Genomic DNA, 22,591 nt, shown 5'->3' on the forward strand with positions numbered 1-22,591 from the left:
TAATTAGTAAATTCTGTCTAACCCTCTTTGGGTTGTCGGCGGGAGTGCTTATTTTGGCACTAATTTTGCACTTTTCAAAACATCGTTAACAAATATTTATTGGTTTTCTTGACTGTCTTTCTAATTTTATTCGCTTTCTAGTTTTATTTTTATTCGATTTCTAGTTTTGATTTTAAACAAGAATTTCTGTTGATCTTTTGTACACGACATATTTATCTGTGGGTAGCTTTGCTTATTCAAATTCCGTCTGCAACAATAACCTAATAATTATTATAGTATGTATAAATCAAGTTACCAATATTTATCATATGTTTTATTGAAACTGTCCATTTATTTTAAATAAATTCACTTATGAGCTTTTATCCAGCAATTTGCTAATATTTTGTGTTCCAAATAAATACGTTTTTTTTTAGTAGGAAGATGCTTAATAATTAAGTCCGTTATTCAATATTAGTTGCTAATGCTCTATAGTTCCATCCAATTTCGTATATAAGTATTCAAATATATAAGATTTTTTATTTCGATTGTGTCCAATTTTGGCGCAGGTAAATGAAATCACGATTGTTAAGACCTTTGATTTAGGCAGCTGGCTGTTTTATTTTCCTGCGGGACTATCGCACTAACATTTTATATGTCGACCGCTAATGTATTTTTTTTTTTTTTTATTAATTTGAAAGATTTTGTAACTAACATATTTTAACGTCGCTTAAACTTAATTGTGGTATGATTGTGATGTCGTCAATAAAACTGCAAAACTATTTATATTGTTTCAATATTATTTATAACTAGCTTTTACCCGCGAATCCGTCCGCGCGGAATAAAAAAAATGCACACAAGATTAAAAAAGTTCCTATGTCCGTCTCCTAGTTCTAAGCTACCTCCCCATCAATTTTCAGCTAAATCAGTTCGACCTATCTTGAGTTATAAATAGTGTAACTAACATGACTTTCTTTTATATATATAGATAAACTAAGGTTTTTTTTTAAGTAATTGATGTATATGCAGATTTCTACCCTAATCTCTAAACTAAAAACAGCAAAAGAAAGGCACGTAATACCAAGCAACAAAAGTCAAGTTGAAAATTAGATCTAGTTACTGTAGTTATTTGTATCGGAACCTAAAGTGAAATTTTCGATTTTCAATGTCCACAAAATATAACTCCTCGTTTCATGGATTATCAATTTTTTAAATCCTTTCAATTGTATAATTTTATTCAAATTTCACAAAATAAATATCTCAAGTCTCATGAAAGTTCGGAAAGAATGTGGAACCGAAAGCTGTTTCCTATTACGGCATTACCTACTTGAAGTTCCCCACAGTGCATTGATCTAAGAGAAAGGTATGAATCTATATAGGCTGGTATGAATTTGCATTATCTTTTTGCATGCATTGAAAAGGTACGACAAAAGCTTACGCTTGCGCACAAATTGTCTATTGAATCTTGATGAAATGTTAATCAGTTTAAATAATTATGCGATATTGTAGCAAAAGGTGTAGAGTGAACGCAAGTTCGAGAAATTTGATTCTCATCGTAGAATTATGCTGAACACAGTCAAAACAAGAATTTTTGGAAAGTTAAGGCGAAAGTAAGATCCGTGTCATTTTAAATCAAATTTATTTTACAAGCAGTCTTTACATCTTACATACTATGCTGTTCTCTCCCAATAAAAGTATTGCGAATTTCACAGCTTTGAATATTTTTAGATCGCTACGTTACGCCTCTAGGATTCCATCACACGGTTACCCTATTTCTGTACGTAGGTCAATGTCGAGCGTCGAACTCCCTGCACATTAGGTAAACATCGTTTCAAAGGGGAAATAAAACTTCGGATTCAATTTTACGGATTTTTTTATGTATTTTTCTATCTTTTATAATTTATAAATGACCTAGTAAGAAAGTAGTCTTATCCGTTTCAGCACATACAATCATCATTCATGAGATTACAAAAAGATCCTTTGGCGAGTGCAGTACCGAGAGGCCGGCGGTCGAGGCGCGCCCGCGGCGCCGCGCTCCGTCCTGCCGTCACTATTACGATTTAATTACATAATAATATCTTACGTACAATTAAATTAACGGAGATTACAAGCCTGAGTTGAGCAGCCGGCCGCGGGTCCGGCCGGGCCGCGGGCTGCTGCGGGGGCGCGGGGGGCGCAGCGCGCTTAGAAGCACTTCCTGTGCACAATCGAGGGGCCGGACTCGTCGTATTCCTGCTTCGAGATCCACATCTGCTGGAAGGTCGAGAGGGAAGCCAGGATGGATCCTCCGATCCATACGGAGTACTTCCTCTCCGGGGGCGCGATGATCTTGATCTTCATGGTGGAAGGAGCCAGCGCGGTGATCTCCTTCTGCATGCGGTCGGCGATGCCGGGGTACATGGTGGTGCCGCCGGACAACACAGTGTTGGCGTACAAGTCCTTACGGATGTCGACGTCGCACTTCATGATCGAGTTGTACGTTGTCTCGTGGATGCCGCAAGCTTCCATACCCAAGAATGAGGGTTGGAATAGGGCTTCAGGGCAACGGAATCGCTCATTACCAATGGTAATGACCTGTCCGTCAGGTAATTCGTAGGACTTCTCGAGGGAGCTGCTGGAGGCGGCGGTGGCCATCTCCTGCTCAAAGTCGAGGGCGACATAGCACAGCTTCTCCTTGATGTCACGGACGATTTCTCTCTCGGCCGTTGTGGTGAATGAGTAACCGCGCTCTGTGAGGATCTTCATCAAATAGTCGGTGAGGTCGCGGCCGGCCAGGTCCAGACGGAGGATGGCGTGTGGCAGAGCGTAGCCCTCATAGATGGGCACCGTGTGAGAGACGCCGTCACCAGAGTCCAGCACGATACCAGTGGTACGACCGGACGCGTACAGAGATAGCACGGCCTGGATGGCTACGTACATGGCGGGCGTGTTGAAGGTCTCAAACATGATCTGTGTCATCTTCTCTCTGGAATAAATAGGTAAAGGTTAGACAACAATGTCTATGGTGTGGCATAAATCAAATGAACAAGAAGAGAAGAATCGCTTTTAAACCAGTACCTGTTAGCCTTGGGGTTGAGGGGGGCCTCCGTGAGCAGCACGGGGTGCTCCTCGGGCGCGACTCGCAACTCGTTATAGAAGGTGTGGTGCCAGATCTTCTCCATGTCGTCCCAGTTGGTGACGATGCCGTGCTCGATGGGGTACTTGAGCGTGAGGATACCTCTCTTGCTCTGGGCCTCGTCGCCGACGTACGAGTCCTTCTGTCCCATGCCGACCATGACGCCCTGGTGGCGCGGCCTGCCCACGATCGAGGGGAAGACGGCGCGTGGCGCATCGTCGCCCGCGAACCCGGCCTTGCACATACCGGATCCGTTGTCCACCACCAACGCGGCTACTTCCTCGTCGCACATGTTGAATTAGTCTGCAAACAAAGTTACAACCAAATTAAAAAAAATTAAAGTAATGATATGTCTATAAAATATTCCGAAGTAGTTTTAAAGATTATCAAACATCTAAAAGTGTAGGTCTATTTCGCAGTGGGCGAGCAGGCTGCCATTTTGTTCCCCGTTAAGAAGGTAGGCGAAGTCGCAAATCGAACCAAATAAGGCTGGGTCTAATGAGAAGCCACGAGGCGTGGGTACGTGGCGTGGTCGACATACAACTTCTCGTAATATTATTGAATAAGCTGTCTAATGCCGCTTAATATATTGTTGTATTGTATCACAATCAAAAACAACTTGAACATTTTGTAAGTTCAATGTATGCCTGAACCACGCCCTACCGCAACCGGCATCCCGGGGAACAGCATGCGGCCCGCACGGACCCAAACCCCGAGTCACTGACCCACACACTTATATTATCGCACTAATTGCTTTATCACAAGCACAATAATATTCACAATCACTAAATACCACAAATGCATCAACTTACTTTAAATTAAAGTCCTATTAAATAAATAAATTATATCGCTATTGCACAGCCTCGGTTCTGCTGCACAACGCTACAACTCGAGCACACTACGTGGAATGTCGGCGATCGAGGCAAACCGAGTATATATGAGGTTGGTTATCGGGGCTCCCCTACCCGCGACCGCGGCGAGCTCTCCACCAATCAGACAAATTGTGAGTTTTCATGACCATATATGGTATTGCGCCGCAGGGAGCCTGCGCGTCCCCTCCGCCGCCCCCGACCCTCGCCGCCCTGATAGCACGCAGCTTGATAACGAGACCCCGAGTCTGCACTGCCTCACTCATATTAAAATCCCTGATCCCAACAAGGCAAAAACCGCGCAGTTATTCTCGATTTAATTAAAAAATGCAAATTTCGATCGTTAATTTATTTAAAAAATAATTTAAATCAGCAACATTTTATCAACCTAAATATTAGCTTACCTAACATCTTAATTAATAACAAAAGTTCCCAACTGCTTAATAGTTTTTTTTACTTACAAAAAATATTGGTACCCTTATTGTATTGAGGACGTCATTTTTTATTACTAAATACAATGTAAATTCCTTATAAGATAAAAGTCAACGTCATTATAAATTTTGAAGAAGCAAAAATAGCTTACCAAACTTAGTGAGAACAAAAAACAATACTTGAGTGATCAACGGTTTGCAAGAAATGCCGGCCGGTTTGTGGCAGTCGCTCGCTCGATATGCGGAGGTCGATCCGCTCCACTAGCAGTTCGCCACCGCCGCGCTACAATCTGCCCAGAAGACCCCAATAGCTGTTAAATAATTTTAAAATATAACAGAGCTTCTAAATAGATAATTTAGAATGAAGGTATCAAATATCGCTACTAACAGCATTTGTTGACATATGTCATAAATATCCTTTTAAAATTAGAATGTTTTTTTCATGAGTGGACTCCACCGACCTCCCTACTCGCCGCAACCGTCGGTTTTACCATATATGGGTATAGGGAAAATCCTGAGTTCTGATTGGACAATACGACAACGGTCACTGTACGTATACGTAGCGCACTCAAACATGTACAAAAATTTTTCGTTTGTGTTTGTATCTAGTAACAAAACGATTCATTCAATACGATATTTCTTTCAAAAAATAGAGTTGAAGTGAGGTTGTGTTATAAGATAATTATATTATGAATGTAGCGGTCGTGTGGGGACTACAGAGGCGTTATCGTACTTTTTATTTTGTTCAGATAGTAGATATTGCTTGCCTCATCTGCAGTCAGCAGTGATCTTGATTGTAATCATGTGACACTAGTGTACCTGCGCCAGATAACTGCATTTACTTTACTTCAAAATTAGGCAAATTCTTAAAATATAGCTAAGAAATACAGATAGATACGTTATGTACGTAGTTCATCAAAAAGTAATATAAAAATAAAAAAAAGAACTTTGCATTTTAACCCCAAAGGTAAAGCTTTATACCAGTAGGTGGCGACCTTTTAGGTGTAAAACCGTCGACTAAAAGAAAAACAAATTTACTACTTCAGAGATACTGTGAATTTGTAATCATTGTTGACTTTGTTATGTATAGTGTTTACGTTTTATGTTGTAAGTTGTAACATTTTAGATGAATAATCCACGAAGCATTTATCGGATATTGAACGGCTGGAATTGTCTGCGTCGAATCATGCAGGTCTGACTCACGGCTTGAGTTGCGCATGCGTACTACGAGACTACGACCGCCACTCAAATGATGAGTCAAAATTAGGCCCTGTTACGGACCGTGGGGACCCAGAGACAACTACGACCTCCTTTTCCGAATGTTAAGTCCGTCATGTGAGGTCAGGGACTTTGGATAAACTATATCCAAACGTTACGTTAAACATCGTGCAAACTGAACGGAATCGGGAAGTAATCGAAGACCTGAATGTCATTAGAGCAATAATACCAAACATCCATACGTAAACTATCAATTTCTATGAAAATATCATAATAAATTGTAATTTATTAGACGAGCAACACCGGCTATTGTCTGTTTTCAAACAAGGGCGGGTATTTTGTTGCAACAGTAGACTAAATAATAGCAAATTACATAGAAAACCGTTTCCAATGTGAATGTGAAGGATAGAATTTCGAATCCCTTTCTTTGGGTAAAAGATTTGAAAATAAAGTAAGGATTATTCTCACAACTATTGAACAATGAATTCATAAGCAGAGTTTGCTTAGGATATAGGAGAGGGGGTTGGTTGTAGGTAAACATCCGAAAAAAACATATGGTACAACATCCGGTCATAATTTAGCGACGGTTATTTGGACTCATTGGCCACGGCTTCTGTGTTAAATACCCATGTTGTATGACAAATTAAGGAATGAAAATAAATGAAGTTTTTAAATAAGTTAAAAAAAACAAGTTATGAATTTGTAAACTACAAGTTTTTTCATATAAATGAAACAGTAACATAATAAATAGACAGGATCTTGTGATACTTATTAAAAAAAAAATAAAGAGAAAAGAGTAACTTTGGTTTCCGTTCAATCGATAGATCACTTGATGACTCACGGAGGAAACTACATACAATACAACCGTAGAATTATAATAAACGCTATTGTATTGTAAAATGTATTCGGCGACAGAATAACATATCAAGTTGTTGAACTGAGTCATTAACATGTGCATTATCTTCGATGGCGCTGGTGTGCGGCGAGCGGCGACGCCTTGACGACACTTGCCATAATATTTATTTTGTAGTCGGGACATGGATGGCTGTATGCATTGTATTTCTGTGCCCTTGGGGAGGCAACAAAAAACTTAGGACTGCATTTTTAAACACGTTCCGTTTTTGCTTTCGTTGTTCTCTATTTTTAGAACCTGTTTGGTTGCGTGATTATGGTTCGGTTTTGTAATAATAATAATATTTAATCCGTGAAAAACAGGTACTCTAATCAGAAGTTAAAAAATATTTAGACATAAAATTGTTTTTAAATTCGTCTATTGCAGTAAGAAAAAAAGTTTATTATCGTCAATGTATTATGTATCTACCTGTTTCTTAAATTTAAGTTATGATTGTAGTTGTAAGACGAGCTTAAGTAGAAAAGCATAAGTAATAAGCAGTGAGTCTATGCGCTTCGAGATAGCAAATTATTAAACTACGTGTGTACTTAGATATTCGTGCTTGAATAAATAAATTGCAATTCCAGCTACGTCTAGTCGTGCTGGCCGGAGCGTTCACGTTGGCGCGGGTGCGGGGAGGCGGCGAGTGGCGGGAATCGATCGTCGCCCGCGCGCTGCGCCCTTGACCCTCGCGTCTCGCGCCACTCCGGTGGCCCCTTCGTTAGCTAACGTGTATTTTTATATATATCTACGCGGGGGAGTTATTTTCAGAATTTTGCATTACATGCATATATAATCATGTTTATGGTATTTTTTATTAAAGCTTGAACTGTTTATAGGTACTATCGAAATGTTCTAATCTAATTTTCATCTTATACGCACTCTTCAACTATCGTTACATGCTAATCAATTAAACAAAAACCTTAGTCGTACTTGAGCCTAGGTAAATCTAACTTAACCTAACATATGCGTTTCTTCGTGGCGTCCAGCCACAACAAAGTTTTTACAGTAGAAAGCGGCAAATGAAAAAGTGATCTTGACTAAAAATAGCGAATACTCGCTGGCCACACATCTGTAATAAGTTAAAAAATTACAGATGCTTTACCTACCTTTAATAGACAGACGAATGGTCGTCAAAAAGAGGTTATATCCCCTTCCTATACGTCCGTCAAACCACGTCCCCTTCCCATCCTCACTCTATTGGAAAAGATTATATATATTGTATATATTACTAGCTGTCGCCAGCGACTCCGTCCGCACGCAGTTAAAAAAAACTAAATGGGGGGGGGGGGGGGTTAATGAAAAAAAAAAGTGTTTGCCGATTCTCAGACCTACTGAATATGCTCACAAAATTTCATGAGAATCGGTCAAGCCGTTTCGGAGGAGTACGGGAACGAACATTGTTCGAACGAACATTGGGAACGAACACGAGAATTTTATATATAAGATGTAAGAAAACCGTGGTAAAGGAAAAAGGACTGTTCTCTGGGACACACTGGTTAGATGAAAGTTTGATGAAGTCTGAATTTCTAAATTCTGAAATAAATAATTCTTGAAAATCGATTGCTATTATAATAATCGATTTCATACTCAGATACATAATTTGTATGTTTTCTCTCGCTACGTAGTTACGTTACGTCATGTTAGTTATGACCTATTTACGAATCGTAAACAGTATCGTTGCATCATGACGTCACGTTGACTAGACGTAACGCAGACGATGTGGGCGTGTTCCTGCTAATTATAAAACCCCGTTCCCACTATCCAGACCAAATAGAAATAGATAAGCTATTTCCGTATCGCGTGTTCGAATAACGAAAATATTTATAGTTGCATTGAAAACGTAATGTTATCAACGATGGAGTGTGTGTTAAACATTTCTATCATTTGTAGCGGATAGTTGCAGAAAATAATACGAAAAAAACATACGTGATTTCGAATTTAAATAATTTCTTTTTTTTGCAAACATTGGTACCTTTCCAACAAATATATAAATACATATAATATCAGTTTGAGCATATTTTTGATGTTGTTTATGCATCATTTTACATGAAACGTCAAGAAATTAGTTATTTCTTTTATTTTATGTAAAAAATTCAAACGATATACCTACTACGTCTAATACAGCTAAGTGTGAACGTAAATAAATACATTTTGGAAATATCGCCGTTATAATACTTTAAACTGTTAAGCAGGGCCGGATTTAAAGTAGGGCGCGGTTGGGCGAACACCCAGGGCGCTGGACAGAAAGGGGCGCCAATTATGGTCTGCGAATTATGTAGTTTCACCCAAGGTAACAAAAGGTAAAAAAAGAGAGCGCCTTAGAAACCTCACCCAGGGCGTTAGTAAAGCTAGAACCGTTAATGCTGTTAAGATATGTAGAGTGTGAATTAAACTAATTAATTTCACAGTTTTTAAGATGTGCGAAGAGAGATGGACATTCACATGTAAAAAGTTTACATTCACTTTTATATACATATAAAAATACGCACATTATGTACGAGCGAAAGTACGACGATCATTCTAAATGACTTGATAAATATTAAATTATGCAAATACATCGAGTTGTAAAGATAGAATACATTATAAATGCATATTGCGTTCAAAACTAACGTATATCTATATCTTTTTAAGAGAACATCTTTAGAAAGCATAGCGTTGAAATTTTTCGTCACAGAAAAACTAGGAAATTACATCTCGTTAAATCCAACAGACACCTACTTAAATACTTGATAAAACTTAAAAGAAATTATGCTTAGTTTATATAATTACAGTCCAGCGATGGAATTAAGCGCTGTATCTAAACTAGTCAATAGAACACATCAACTATACTGGAATACATAATGTGGCTGTGTTTAGGTTTACAATTTTCCAGTTTTAATCCAGCGCTGAATTCGCCCGCTGGGCTGGAATAATGTAAACTGGGTATTAGCAGCTAGTAGTGTTAAAGAATGGGTGCAGTACCGCAATGGCGACCGTCGCGCCCAACGATGAGCCATTAGCAATATTAAATGCACATAAAACAGGTACATGTTAGTACCTAGAAACCATAGCCCTTTGAGGTTCCTTGTAAAAACGTTAGTCTCTGTTGAGTCATGGAATAAAAACGCTATACTCTGTCAAAGCGAAATACGAGGACAGTTTACAGTCCGTATTTATTGCGACTGTTTTTTGGGACCGAAAAAGGTAAATGTGTATGTACATCCCGGGTTGTATTTTTTCAAATCCCTAGTTAGCAATTTCGGCGATAAATTTTAATTGTAATTTTTTTACCTTCTGCCTTATTTTAAAATCGTAAAATAGAATAATAATTAGTTAATTCTAAATGCAATTACGGAAAACCAAACATAAATTGCTCTTAATAAGGATGTTGTCATTCGTTATATGTTTTGTTTATTAAAGGAAAATTAAATATTGTCCTGTATATTGCTCTAAATAGCCAAATAAAACCGTCGTAAACCAATAAGTGATTATTATATTCAACACCAAAATATTTTAATTATAATACAAATTAGCTTATAATAGGGATAGTCTAGATTTTCAATCCATCACATGATTAGTATACATAATTGACTAAATTACAGTAATTAATTTGTAAGGTAAAATTTCATAAAAAAAATTAAAAAAAATCTACGTATTTTTAAAATATTGAAATTAACACTTTCCACTACGATTTTTCTATATGAAAGTTAACTCGCCAGATGAGTCAGTGCCACTGAACGTGTTTTTAAAAAGCTATAATATTTTTTAATGAACCTTTTAATTTTTTACCTTTTTAATTTTTAATCTGTTGTAGATTAAATTCCAACGATTACTCAATGTATACGCAGCAGTATTTATCTTTAACCAGTGTCGATGAATCACATATTATCAAGAATTGTATGAATCATGACTTAAAAATTTAAGTTTGTTACTTTTGTAAAAAAAATGTCATCACAGTTTTAATATTCGAATTTCGAAGCCTCAAAAAAAAAAATGTGAAATCCAAATCATGTTTTTTTTACCTCTCTATTATTAATGTGGATTTTATGCAGGATGCATGCTTGATTTTTTTTGCAAATATAGAGATAGCAACATAAGGATAGTTTTTTCATGGGGTAGTAGTGGTCAAAAACAAAAATGTCTTTGCATTGCCCTTGTATCTTAGGGCGATGACCTTTAACTGTGTCATAATTAATCAAGTTTATTAAAATTATTTTAATCTATTTAATTGTATATAACATAGTAACATTGTAATTAGTCAGATGTTTATCAGCACTGTATAATTATAATGAATGCATATGAATTAATAAAAACGGACCGTGGTCACGCTTCGATATCACCATGTGCTAAAATATGATGAGTTTTGTGAACCGTTTGTGTGTCAGAGACCGTCCCAAACGGTACAGACACCTCTCACTCTACAGACACAACGGAACATCTTGGGTGCGACAAGAAAACTACATATTTATACCGGTATATAAATAATTTTTTTATTAAAAATGATGAGGTTAGTAACGCTTAATAAATTAATCAAAAAGTCATTTGTCAACAACGGAAGCAAAAGCTATCCGCCTTGTTTACGTAATATGCATATTACGTTACCTTACGACCTATTTAAATACTGCTCTTACAATAATATATTACAAGCGTAGTTTGAGCCCGATCGCGGTCTATGTGCAGGGCATCATTAGGAATAGTCTCATTGGGCGATTAGAATTAGAAGCACTTCCTGTGCACGATTGAGGGGCCGGACTCGTCGTATTCCTGTTTCGAGATCCACATCTGCTGGAAGGTCGAGAGGGAAGCCAGGATGGATCCTCCGATCCATACGGAGTACTTCCTCTCCGGGGGCGCGATGATCTTGATCTTCATGGTGGAAGGAGCCAGTGCGGTGATCTCCTTCTGCATACGGTCGGCGATGCCGGGGTACATGGTGGTGCCGCCGGACAACACAGTGTTGGCGTACAAGTCCTTACGGATGTCGACGTCGCACTTCATGATCGAATTGTACGTCGTCTCGTGGATGCCGTTGGCCTCCATACCCAGGAACGAGGGCTGGAAGAGAGCCTCCGGGCAACGGAACCTCTCGTTGCCGATAGTAATGACCTGTCCGTCAGGTAATTCGTAGGACTTCTCGAGGGAGCTGCTGGAGGCGGCGGTGGCCATCTCCTGCTCGAAGTCGAGGGCGACGTAGCACAGCTTCTCCTTGATGTCACGGACGATTTCTCTCTCGGCCGTTGTGGTGAATGAGTAACCGCGCTCTGTGAGGATCTTCATCAAATAGTCGGTGAGGTCGCGGCCGGCCAGGTCCAGACGGAGGATGGCGTGTGGCAGAGCGTAGCCCTCATAGATGGGCACCGTGTGAGAGACGCCGTCACCAGAGTCCAGCACGATACCGGTGGTACGACCGGACGCGTACAGAGATAGCACGGCCTGGATGGCTACGTACATGGCGGGCGTGTTGAAGGTCTCGAACATGATCTGTGTCATCTTCTCTCTGGAATAAATAGGTTAAGGTTAGATAACAAAGTTTATGGTGTGGCATAAATCAAATGAACAAGAAGTGAAGAATCGCTTTTAAACCAGTACCTGTTAGCCTTGGGGTTGAGGGGGGCCTCCGTGAGCAGCACGGGGTGCTCCTCGGGCGCGACTCGCAACTCGTTGTAGAAGGTGTGATGCCAGATCTTCTCCATGTCGTCCCAGTTGGTGACGATGCCGTGCTCGATGGGGTACTTGAGCGTGAGGATACCTCTCTTGCTCTGGGCCTCGTCGCCGACGTACGAGTCCTTCTGTCCCATGCCGACCATGACGCCCTGGTGGCGCGGCCTGCCCACGATCGAGGGGAAGACGGCGCGTGGCGCATCGTCGCCCGCGAACCCGGCCTTGCACATACCGGATCCGTTGTCCACCACCAACGCGGCTACTTCCTCGTCGCACATGTTGAATTAGTCTGCAAACAAAGTTATTATCTTATTAGAAACGAAAATAATGAGAATAAGAATAGCAATAATTTATAAAACTTTTATTAAAAAATGTGATAAATATTTGTTTCAGTTGCATAGAAACAGATTAATGAAATTGAATAAAGTAGATTAACTTATCACACTATGATTCGCCTAAATTGGAAAAATTCCGCATATCTTATCACAAGAGATAAGCAAACTAGTCGAGTTCTATGGCGTGATAGTTAAAATATATATATAGATACATAAAATTCAACGAAAATCACGAAAAAGTAATTGCGTTTGGTTTTGTTCTACTTTTATCACTTGGTATTAAAAAAGTAATCATTCAAAACGTAAATATTTCGCAAAAAATGTGTATCACATGCATGTCAATTTAATATATTACAATAAAGAATTTTTACTGAGTTGTAAACAAATTTAATGAAGTTAAAACCGTCCGACTGATAAACTAAAAAAACAATTGTTTCACTTCACTGAATTATCATTACGTAACCGTTCCGAATTACGTAAAGACCATGAAAAATCACAATTACAAACCGTATTGTTGCAAAACTTTCCAACACTGTTATTAATTCTTTGAAACAAAAAAACCTTCTTATTATTATTAAATAATATGAAACAAATAAAAACTTACTTTTTATATAAAATTTAAATATAGGAACTATAAAACGAGACCGGTTGTCGGTTCCAGCGCACCTCACTAAATGAGGAACGACGAGCGAGGATAAACTTTATAAAACGCGTCTTATCACAAGTTCACGTACTATCGTCTACAAAAGTGCCCCCCTCCCACCAAACCAGAGTTGGCTGTTTCGTGACCATATATGGTAAAGGTGTTGCCGTAGCCATGCGTATGATAAGGCGATGCCTTGATAAACTGATAACATTATCAACGCTATGAGTTGTAACCGATCGCGCGGCTAAACGGCCACGTATGTCCGCCAATCATACTTTCTGGGAAGCATTATTTTAAAGACTTCTCTCTTTCTCTCTGTCTACCTAGCTCGTATTCCACAAGGTGGTGGTGTCTGCTTTCCTAATAAGTTTCTTCCACTTCGCTCTGTCCTCGACACCTTCATCTGAGACTTGGCACTCACTCTTGTCTTTTAGCACTACATCTATCCATCTAGTTTTGGGTCTGCCTCTGGATCTGCGACCGGTAAGGGAAAGATGTAGTGCAAAATTACCGACTTAGTCCGGCGGCCTCCTCCTAATATGACCATACGTTCACAGCCTACTCTCCTGCATCTTATCAGCGATGTCGCGTATACCGAGGCTGCCTAGCACTAACTCGTTGCGGATCTTATCGACCCTGGGTACGCCGCACATCCAACTCAGCATCTTCATTTCAGCAACTTGTTTTACCGAAATCTTTATTTATGTGCTTACATTAATATAATAGTATTTATAAAAAAAATACTTCAGGATAACTGTAAAAAAATAATTCTACGAGTAAAATCTTTGGCGTTAGTTAAAGCACTTGGAATAAATTTCACTGCAGTTTCTAGGTGCTTTCTCCATGACTGTATATTTTTAACTTCTAATTAGTGCTACTGTTTTTTAATATAATTTTTTATTAAGTTACGGTATTATTTAACTTTTTGTATTGATTGAATGTCGTTAAAAAAAGAAAAACGCTAGGGTTCAGAAAATAATAATATTTAATATAAAATTTAATTTATCCAGCTTATGTTTCAACATTAAATTTTCTCAAATACTAATATTCATTTATTCGTATTTTATCCATTTGCTAAGAAAACGATTTAACTTTTACGACTCTTCTCCAGACAATGGAGTAAAGTTCAAACACCGCTTTATAAAGCACAAAATACGTAGATTTCATCCCCTATAACACAAGGGTTACTCGTGGCAACGTTTCATATAACGTTTTTAATGCTGGTAATACAAAACCAAGAGAATAAATGTAAAATGTTCTAAAAAAAAAAAATTCTCCATTCCCTTTGATAATTGTATATGAGCAAATAATTCACTTTATACGCATTAGGCATTAAAGTAAGATTTCCAATTTACTTCATATATCAATCTTACTATTATAAATGCGAAAGCTTAGATGGATGGATGTTTGTTATAAGGTATCTCCAGAATGTTTCAACGGATCTTGATGAAATTTGGCATGCATGTAGAACATAATCTGGAAGAACACATAGGCTACTTATTGAGTGTTTTTAATTCCGCGCGGACGGAGTCGCGGGTGACAGATACTATACGATAAATAACAGACATAACGAGGATCAATATTATTATTAGTATTAGTAGTTTATAAATGTTACAAGATGCTAACTAAAAAAATTTTTTTCAAGATTTTTTATAGTTATTATTAACTAGCTTTTACCCGCGACTCCGTCCGCGCGGAATAAAAAATAGAAAACGGGGTAAATAAAAATTATCCTATGTCCGTTTCCTGGTTCTAAGCTACCTGCCCACCAATATTCAGTCAAATCGATTCAGCCGTTCTTGAGTTATAAATAGTGTAACTAACACGACTTTCTTTTATATATATAGATATATATAGATTATAATAAATAAAATATTCGCAAACTTACTCATAAGATAGAATAAATTACAAAAGTAACACGTTTCTAGCCAGACACAAATCGATAAAATGGAATCCCCCGAGCTAACATTAATATGTATGCTATGGCCGTACAATATTTATATAAGTCCCACTCGTCTGGGGGTATCGATCAGAACCACCCTCGCACTGCACCCTAGGGGTGAGTCCCTGCATCTGACTCATCACACGCCCTCATTCAATTCACGATACTTGGTAATAGCGTTGTTATTCACAGTCATTCTTTTTTTTTTTTTTTCAAAATTATTTAATGGTCATATTTACATTTTAGGTTTCAATTTAACTACACTTAAAAGTCGTCCAGTGCTCTGTTGTTAGCAATTTTAAAAGGTTTAATAGTTTTTTTTTTGTTTTAATTAAATACTTACCATTGCAATTAATGCGTTAAAAGATTTAGTGGATTATCCCAAAATAAGATCTCATAATGTTACTTGAAACTTAAATTTTTATGAAAGGGATGAAAATATATAAAAACAACCATCGCCATCTGTCTTAAGAATAAATGTTTTCTTGCTGCGGAAACTTATACTTATTAAAGAAAGAATATAACTACATATATATTATATTTGATTGATATTGTAAATTCATATATAGTGAGTACCATGTAAACATTAGAGGACCAGCATGAGTCATCGTTAGCAAACACAGTCGCGTGAATCACTCGACATCGACATTCGGACCGATCGATGACGAAAATGTTAACGATTACAAGAATTTATATCATAGCATTAAAACAATATTAATGACACGTCAGCTTTAACGATTTTTATGTATTTTGGACTTTGAAATAAGCAAAAAGTACAAATTTAACAGTAAATTAGAAGAATTAGGTCACTAAATACTTTTCAAAAGTTGAAATCATCTTACTACCGCACTTAGCGTCTCTATTGACCAGTTAATATGATAATTAGTGGTCTGGATTGATTTAGTCATGTGACAACATTACCCATGATAGAAAACCCGATAATTACTTTAAGGTATTTTCATTAACATTATATTAAGTGCGGCTAAACCTAAATATGAATAAGTTCTGATTAATCGTTAATCATACATAATATTATCGTAATTCAGATATAATTTTCAGAATTTTAATTCCTACAACGATTACACTTACGTAGAATTTGAATGATCAGTATTTTTTTCCTATTTAATTTACGTCAGCACTGTTAATAATTTTATTATGTTTTCATAAATTACAGCGCTTAATATCTACGCTAAAGAAAAGAGCTAGTTAGTTAAAAATGTTAACAATTTAGACATCTACGAGTATATTAAGAACGTCACTTTGATATAGTCTCTTTGGTGTCTGTTAATTTTTTTATTCGTAATTTTTTTCGCACGGCTTTTGTTCTAGTCTGGAACATAATCAAGTTGAATTAAAATCTTCGTTGATATCTCTAGGGATGCGCTTTACGATAGTTCTTAGTGTGTAAGTTAAATACATTTTAGTAATACTAGCCACTGTACGTTATAACACAATACATTTTTTTATTAATGAAAGCAACAATTTAACTGTATTTTAACAGCTAACATAACAACATAGATTTTGTAAATCAATTTGAACAAGAGCTTAAGGGAATTAAGGTCGGTATAAATTTATATCGATTTTACAAAAGCCCTTTGAGACATGGTATATTAATTATCTCTATGTAGCGTTTAAGTCAAAATAATAAGATTAACTAGATAGATAACGTGTAGTTCTGGATCTAGATCCGTCAAGGGTCTTTCTTCAGGGTGAGTAAATACTTTTTCGAAGTTTATTTATTCGATTAAAAAAATCGATTCTATGTATAAAATTCGTACATCCCTAGACATGTCTCGGTTACTTGAACGCATTCCATTTAGCCGCATCATGCTTGAGATAATTTTAAACGTTCTAGCGTGTTGCGCTCTCTCTGCTTAGCTTTTTTTATTATACTAAACGAGAAAGGAAAGGAATTCTGACAGTGTATATGAATATCACTTTGCTATTTTGTATCTTACGCATTTTACGCGTACACCTGATTTTAAATAAAGAAAGGGATGCAACAGCGAGACTAAATAATTTTGACTTATTTTAATACATGTCAGCACGTCCTGATATGTTTAGTATTTCAACTGGATAGTAAGAGAGAAACATCTGTGGTTACTATTTATTAAATGGTTGCTTTACTTGTAATGATAATACGATCGTATTTTACAAGGGATGCTCTTGTTATCTCTAACTCTGAGTGATCTTGTGTCGTATCTGTCGAAATATATTTCGAAAAATAAAATCAATAGGTCCATTAAGTAGCCCGTTCGTTTTTACAAGGAACATAGTAAGACATATGTTTACAGGAAAAGCTGTGTCAGCGGAAGTTATGAATCATTTTGTACTACTCGTTCGACCGCCAACTTGCCACTGTCAAGAGTCAGGACAATGTCATTATTTGTTTTCCTTGTAGTTTATCGAATTTATATTTAACTGGTTATTTGAAAAATATGTACGTTTTAATTTATAACACTTATTTATACTTCTTATTTATATTATAAATCCTTGAGAGTTATAAATTAATAGACACTTCTTTAAAACGCTTGTCGGAATGTTCCGGTAATGGAAACCCACGGTATCGAGTTATAGTAAACATAACAATTACGTCACTCATTAAATATTTGTTGATAAAATTACGATAAGATTCCCGACTTACATGTGACCGCCAATTGCGTGGTATATTCAAAACAGTGCATAAACACAAATTTTTACTACATTCGAATTTTTTCCTAACAATTAGGGATTTTGAAAATTATATTTATTGTTTTGAAAATCTAGTCCGAAAGTTACTAATTAAAATAAAGTGTTCTTAACGATATTGTTAAATGCTAAATATGATCCATAAAAGTCCGAATTTAAAAATGAACCCTAGCTGTATCATAGGTATGAAGTTAACTATCTAATACCTATATAAAATTCTCGTGTCACAGTTTTCGTTCCCGTACCTACTCCTCCGAAACGGCTTGACCGATTCTCATGAAGTTTTGTGAGCATATTCAGTAGGTCTGAGAATCGGCCAACATCTATTTTTCATTTTTTTTTAACTGCGCGCGGACGGTGTCGCGGGCGACAGCTAGTAAACTATAAATAACAAAGTATAATACGTACGTGATAATATAAAGTAGGTTATTATAGACAAATCAAATCGCTGACATATTACGCATCCTACTTATAATGTAGGTACGATCATTTCGAGTCAATAATACCGTGAATTGCACGACAGAAGGAAAATAATTTCGATAATTAGCAATTTACATCGAAATTGGTTTGTTTAATTAAAGTTGGCGCCACATTTGTTTACACGACGCTATTTCCTAAGATGAAATATACTTAAAGACAAATAATGTTTCTTAAAAAAGGCTTATTTCACGCAACTAAGAGTAGAATAAATATTATATTTATTGGTAATAAGATTCCAACAACTTCCTATTAAATATTATGCCAGTACAGTAAGACATTAGCACTGGTCTTGCATGGACTGTTTATTTATTTCCTAGTCTAGCACAGTTTATAATTAATTTTGTAAGAAAAGCTTAAACTGTTACTGCCAGATTGACTTTATTTTTATAGGATACTAGCTGTCGCCCGCGACTCCGTCCGCGCGCAGTTAAAAAATGGGGGGGGGGGGTATGAAAAATAGATGTTGGCCGATTCTCAGACCTAGTGAATATGCTCACAAAATTTCATGAGAATCGGTCAAGCCGTTTCGGAAGAGTACGGGAACGAAAACTGTGACACGAGAATTTTATATACGAGTATTAGATTAAATTGTCGTGATCTTTTGTAACTTCGGCTGATAATTATTTTAAACCTCACTTCCAGTGAACCGTATAACAAACTGTATATGGATGAACAACAGGAAAACTTAACATTTGAAGTTTGCTCAATTCACATATAGCATAAAAGCCAACGGTACACGAGACGGTAAACAAGTTAAAATTAAAACGGTATTTGGAACGTATCTAATTGAACTTAAAATTTGAAGACATTTTACGTAGCTTACTAAGTACTACATTGTATTCAATGATTCCTTATTCTTCTTATTTTTATTTCGATTGTTTATTGTGTATAGCAATGAAACAACCAACACCGCAATGCAGATACATCATAAAAAAATTATCACAGATCTTTACAGTCTATCCACGGTTACTCTGCAATTGACAAGAGTGGAAACTGAAAGTTTGGTCATAGCAATACTGATTAACAGTACTAAGGAACATATTAATCAAACAGACTTCTATTTATAAACAAACAAAGTTTGCGATTTCGTTCGCGCGGAAAAAATTAGTAATTAATATAGCCTACCCTTTGTCAGTGTAGTTTTAGTATACAGAGCAATAGAGACTATAATATAAAAAGCTCAGTACGGTCAGTATTTTTAAGCCACCCAAAAAATGAGGGTGTCAGTGAACCCGCCTTGTCAGACAACGTGGGTGTGTTACAACCAACATTACTGTATTTTAATGGACATGTGGCGATGCCGATGTGAAAGCACTGCTCTGTAATTATAACGTGTTTTACGGTCGCTAGTTGTTTTTTTTTATTACTTAGAGATTTAATTCTCATGCTAGTTGAAAGTAATATGACTCACTTAAGACGAAGTACTGTCTATTTTTCTTAAAAAATACTATTTAATTTATTTTTTAATATCCTCAGAAACATGTAAATTTATATCAAGTAAGTGCCAAGTAAATATTTCTTAAATATCAGTGGACCTAGCACAAATATTTGTGACAATTCCCTTCTATCGTATCGTCAACGTCAATTACGTCCAAATTAGTATGAGATTTTTGTTGTGCCTTACGTCCGATAGGTTGGCTGCACAAATTCTTTCCTACCTTTGTTCTGACATTTTCCCTTCCTTTGTCCTAACATTTCCCTACCTTTGTTTCGAGTAGTTAAGGAAAAAGAATAGCCTTCCAAGCTTGGTAAAAATGACCAGTACAGATTAAAACAATGGCTGAATATTTTAGCCATGAAACACGAAAATGTTACGGAAAATGGTCATTTACTCTTTGGTTTTCATAACTAAAAACATATCGAAACAAAAGACCTATCCTCAACTACACCATACGTGTTCTTTGTTTTGTTTTTTGGCTACTCCACCAGTCCGATTTTAATTTCTATGCATTTTATACCTATTTAGGTGTAATTCATCGTCTGTTGCACCATTGTATTATCTTATTTGTTTATGCTGACAACGTTTATCCTTTCCTGGCCATCCTCATCATGATTCCCGGTTTCCTCTCCCATACCATTTGCAAACAAATATCTATAATTTGCATTCACTTCAGATTACAATGTTTAACATGTTAAACTTTACAAATTATTGCTTTAGGATTGGTTGAACAGAAATCATGGTGTGAATACACAAAATACTTGAAATAGTTTTTACACTATGATATTGAATGACTTTACTACACAGATAAAATTTGTAGTGTAAATACTCTTCAATTTTTTTTATTCCTCCCTTGATTTCTATCAACCCTGTTTTACTATTATCAGTTACATTTTTTTAGTAATCTGCTTTCTTAACTTGCGCTTTTGATGTAATGGCATTTTTGTAAGTTTTTTTAATACGAAAAGTCGCACTACACTGGCACTGGCCGGCAAGGTCGAGGTCAACAGGTTGGCAACACTGGGCAATATGCAAGTTCATTGGTCACACATATTTACTGATGACATCTTTATTGTTTCGACAAGACGACTAGAGTAAGCCTTTAGTAATTACTATAAATAATTATCTACTTTGTAAGCCTGTTGAATTTAAGAAGTTGAAAACTAGTGTTTTAACAACTTATTGGAATGAACATAGAAGGTTACTTCTTCTTCTTCATGTTTCCAATACGTATTTCTTCGTTTTATTGTTTCGTCCTTACCTTAATATTGGAGTCGAGCAGTTAGCCGCCTGGAAGGCTGTCGGGAAACCTTAAATGGTGTAAGTGAGCCGCGCATGCGCCGACTCGCGGCGACCGCCATTTTTGGCTGCACAGCGAACCACGAGGTTGCTGCCATATCCGTAGCCATTATAGATCGGTAACTCGCCGCCGAGCTACAGATCTATAAAGGGATATTGTATGCAGTAATTAATTATTAAGATCATGAGAATGACGATACGTCTGTTCTATTTTATCTTGAAGTTAAAACTTTCTCTCATCTGTCCAAAAACAGACATTCATAATTTTACTAGCGACTTTAGCTATGCGTCTTCTACAAATTGTTTACAAAGTTTTTCATTAGCATTTAAACTGTCTTGTAAAGTAATAACTTAATGTTTTCAAATTGCAAATAATTGATAAAATGTTACAAATGTAGACACACCTTTCATTAATTTCTGTTTAAAAAACATATATAAAAAAGCTACATATTCCCAAACTGCACGCCAGAGTGAAAGTAATATTTCAACGGGTAAGTAAAACAGGAAATGTCGCCGAAAACAGGTGTACAAGTTCCGAAGGGCGTAGCGTCGCATCTGGCGGAAGGAAGCCGCTCACAAGTAGCAAGTCGTAACCAAGTCAAGGCGAGCACTGTGACTACAATAACACTGTCCTTATAAGTGCAAATAAATGATATTAATCGCAATACCTTGAGCAAAAGGTTACCTGTGAATTTTATTAAATTAGGAACTGCGCAGTATCTAAGAAATGGATAAAAGTTAATCATCACGGTTTACTTAGTCTTTCTTCAATCTTAGATCTCAAATACGATAACAGAAAATAAAGGTAAGACAAATAATAGCGCAAATTAAAGTTTTCCTTTAAAGATAAACAATTAATCAACAAATTATGTTATCAAATAATGTTATAATACAATTTCAAAATTTATTTGTAACTAGCTTTTTCCCGCGACTCCGTCCGCGCGGAATAAAAAAAAATAGAAAACGGGGTAAAAATTATGCTATGTCCGTTTCCTGGTTCTAAGCTACCTGCCCACCAATTTTCAGTCAAATCGATTCAGCCGTTCTTGAGTTATAAATGGTGTAACTAACACGACTTTCTTTTATATATACAGATGTTATCATTATACGTAAACGGATCGCCGAACGTTTGCCATTTGTTTGGCGAAAAAAACATGGCCGCCGGAGTCTTTGGCCTCGGAAGCGTTCCATGTCCGTTGCAATTTAAATTCAAAACACAACGGATCGGATTTGGTTAACGGATGTCCCACCGTATAGAGCGCTGCTATCGCCTATTAAATGCATATACGGAGTGGAATTCTACGGAAATTGAAAAAAAAAAAAGATTTAATTTATACTTTAGGCAACTTAAAAAACAAAGTTCCTTTTATGGACCAGAATTAAAAAAAAAACATGTACCTACACAAAGTGGCGTGACTTATCAATTTTAGAGTATCAGCTAACTTGCCTGTTAGTGATATTGAGGTCAAGTGGTGCAAATATATTAAATGGATCAAACATGTTTGCATAAGTTTGGGTATAATTTATTTTAGACTACCCATAACTATAACATTTGACGGGCTCTTATCAGCAACTCCACTAACTTACTAAAGAATTCAACAGATTGTTTGGAAGATGTA

At 36.7% G+C, this 22,591-nt stretch overlaps 2 protein-coding genes across 2 annotated transcripts; both read right to left on the minus strand.

Moving 5' to 3' along the window:
* Nucleotides 1–2,096: 2,096 nt before the first annotated feature.
* On the minus strand, nt 2,097–4,010 carry LOC106718107 (actin-5C). Its single transcript, XM_045679565.1, has 3 exons — nt 3,904–4,010; nt 3,034–3,394; nt 2,097–2,941 (listed from the first exon to the last, which is right to left on the minus strand). Exons 2-3 carry the CDS (start codon nt 3,381–3,383, stop codon nt 2,161–2,163), a joined length of 1,131 nt encoding a protein of 376 aa, XP_045535521.1. The 5' UTR covers nt 3,384–3,394; nt 3,904–4,010; the 3' UTR covers nt 2,097–2,160.
* Nucleotides 4,011–10,933: 6,923 nt separating this feature from the next.
* On the minus strand, nt 10,934–13,181 carry LOC106718106 (actin, cytoplasmic A3a). The gene is made up of 3 exons (XM_045679586.1): nt 13,084–13,181; nt 12,073–12,433; nt 10,934–11,980 (listed from the first exon to the last, which is right to left on the minus strand). The coding sequence occupies exons 2-3, from the start codon at nt 12,420–12,422 to the stop codon at nt 11,200–11,202; spliced, it is 1,131 nt and encodes a 376-aa protein (XP_045535542.1). The 5' UTR covers nt 12,423–12,433; nt 13,084–13,181; the 3' UTR covers nt 10,934–11,199.
* Between the last annotated feature and the right edge of the window lie 9,410 nt (nt 13,182–22,591).

Source organism: Papilio machaon, chromosome 10 (genome assembly GCF_912999745.1).
Source record: "Papilio machaon chromosome 10, ilPapMach1.1, whole genome shotgun sequence".
In the NCBI taxonomy this organism is placed as follows: Eukaryota; Metazoa; Arthropoda; class Insecta; order Lepidoptera; family Papilionidae; genus Papilio; species Papilio machaon.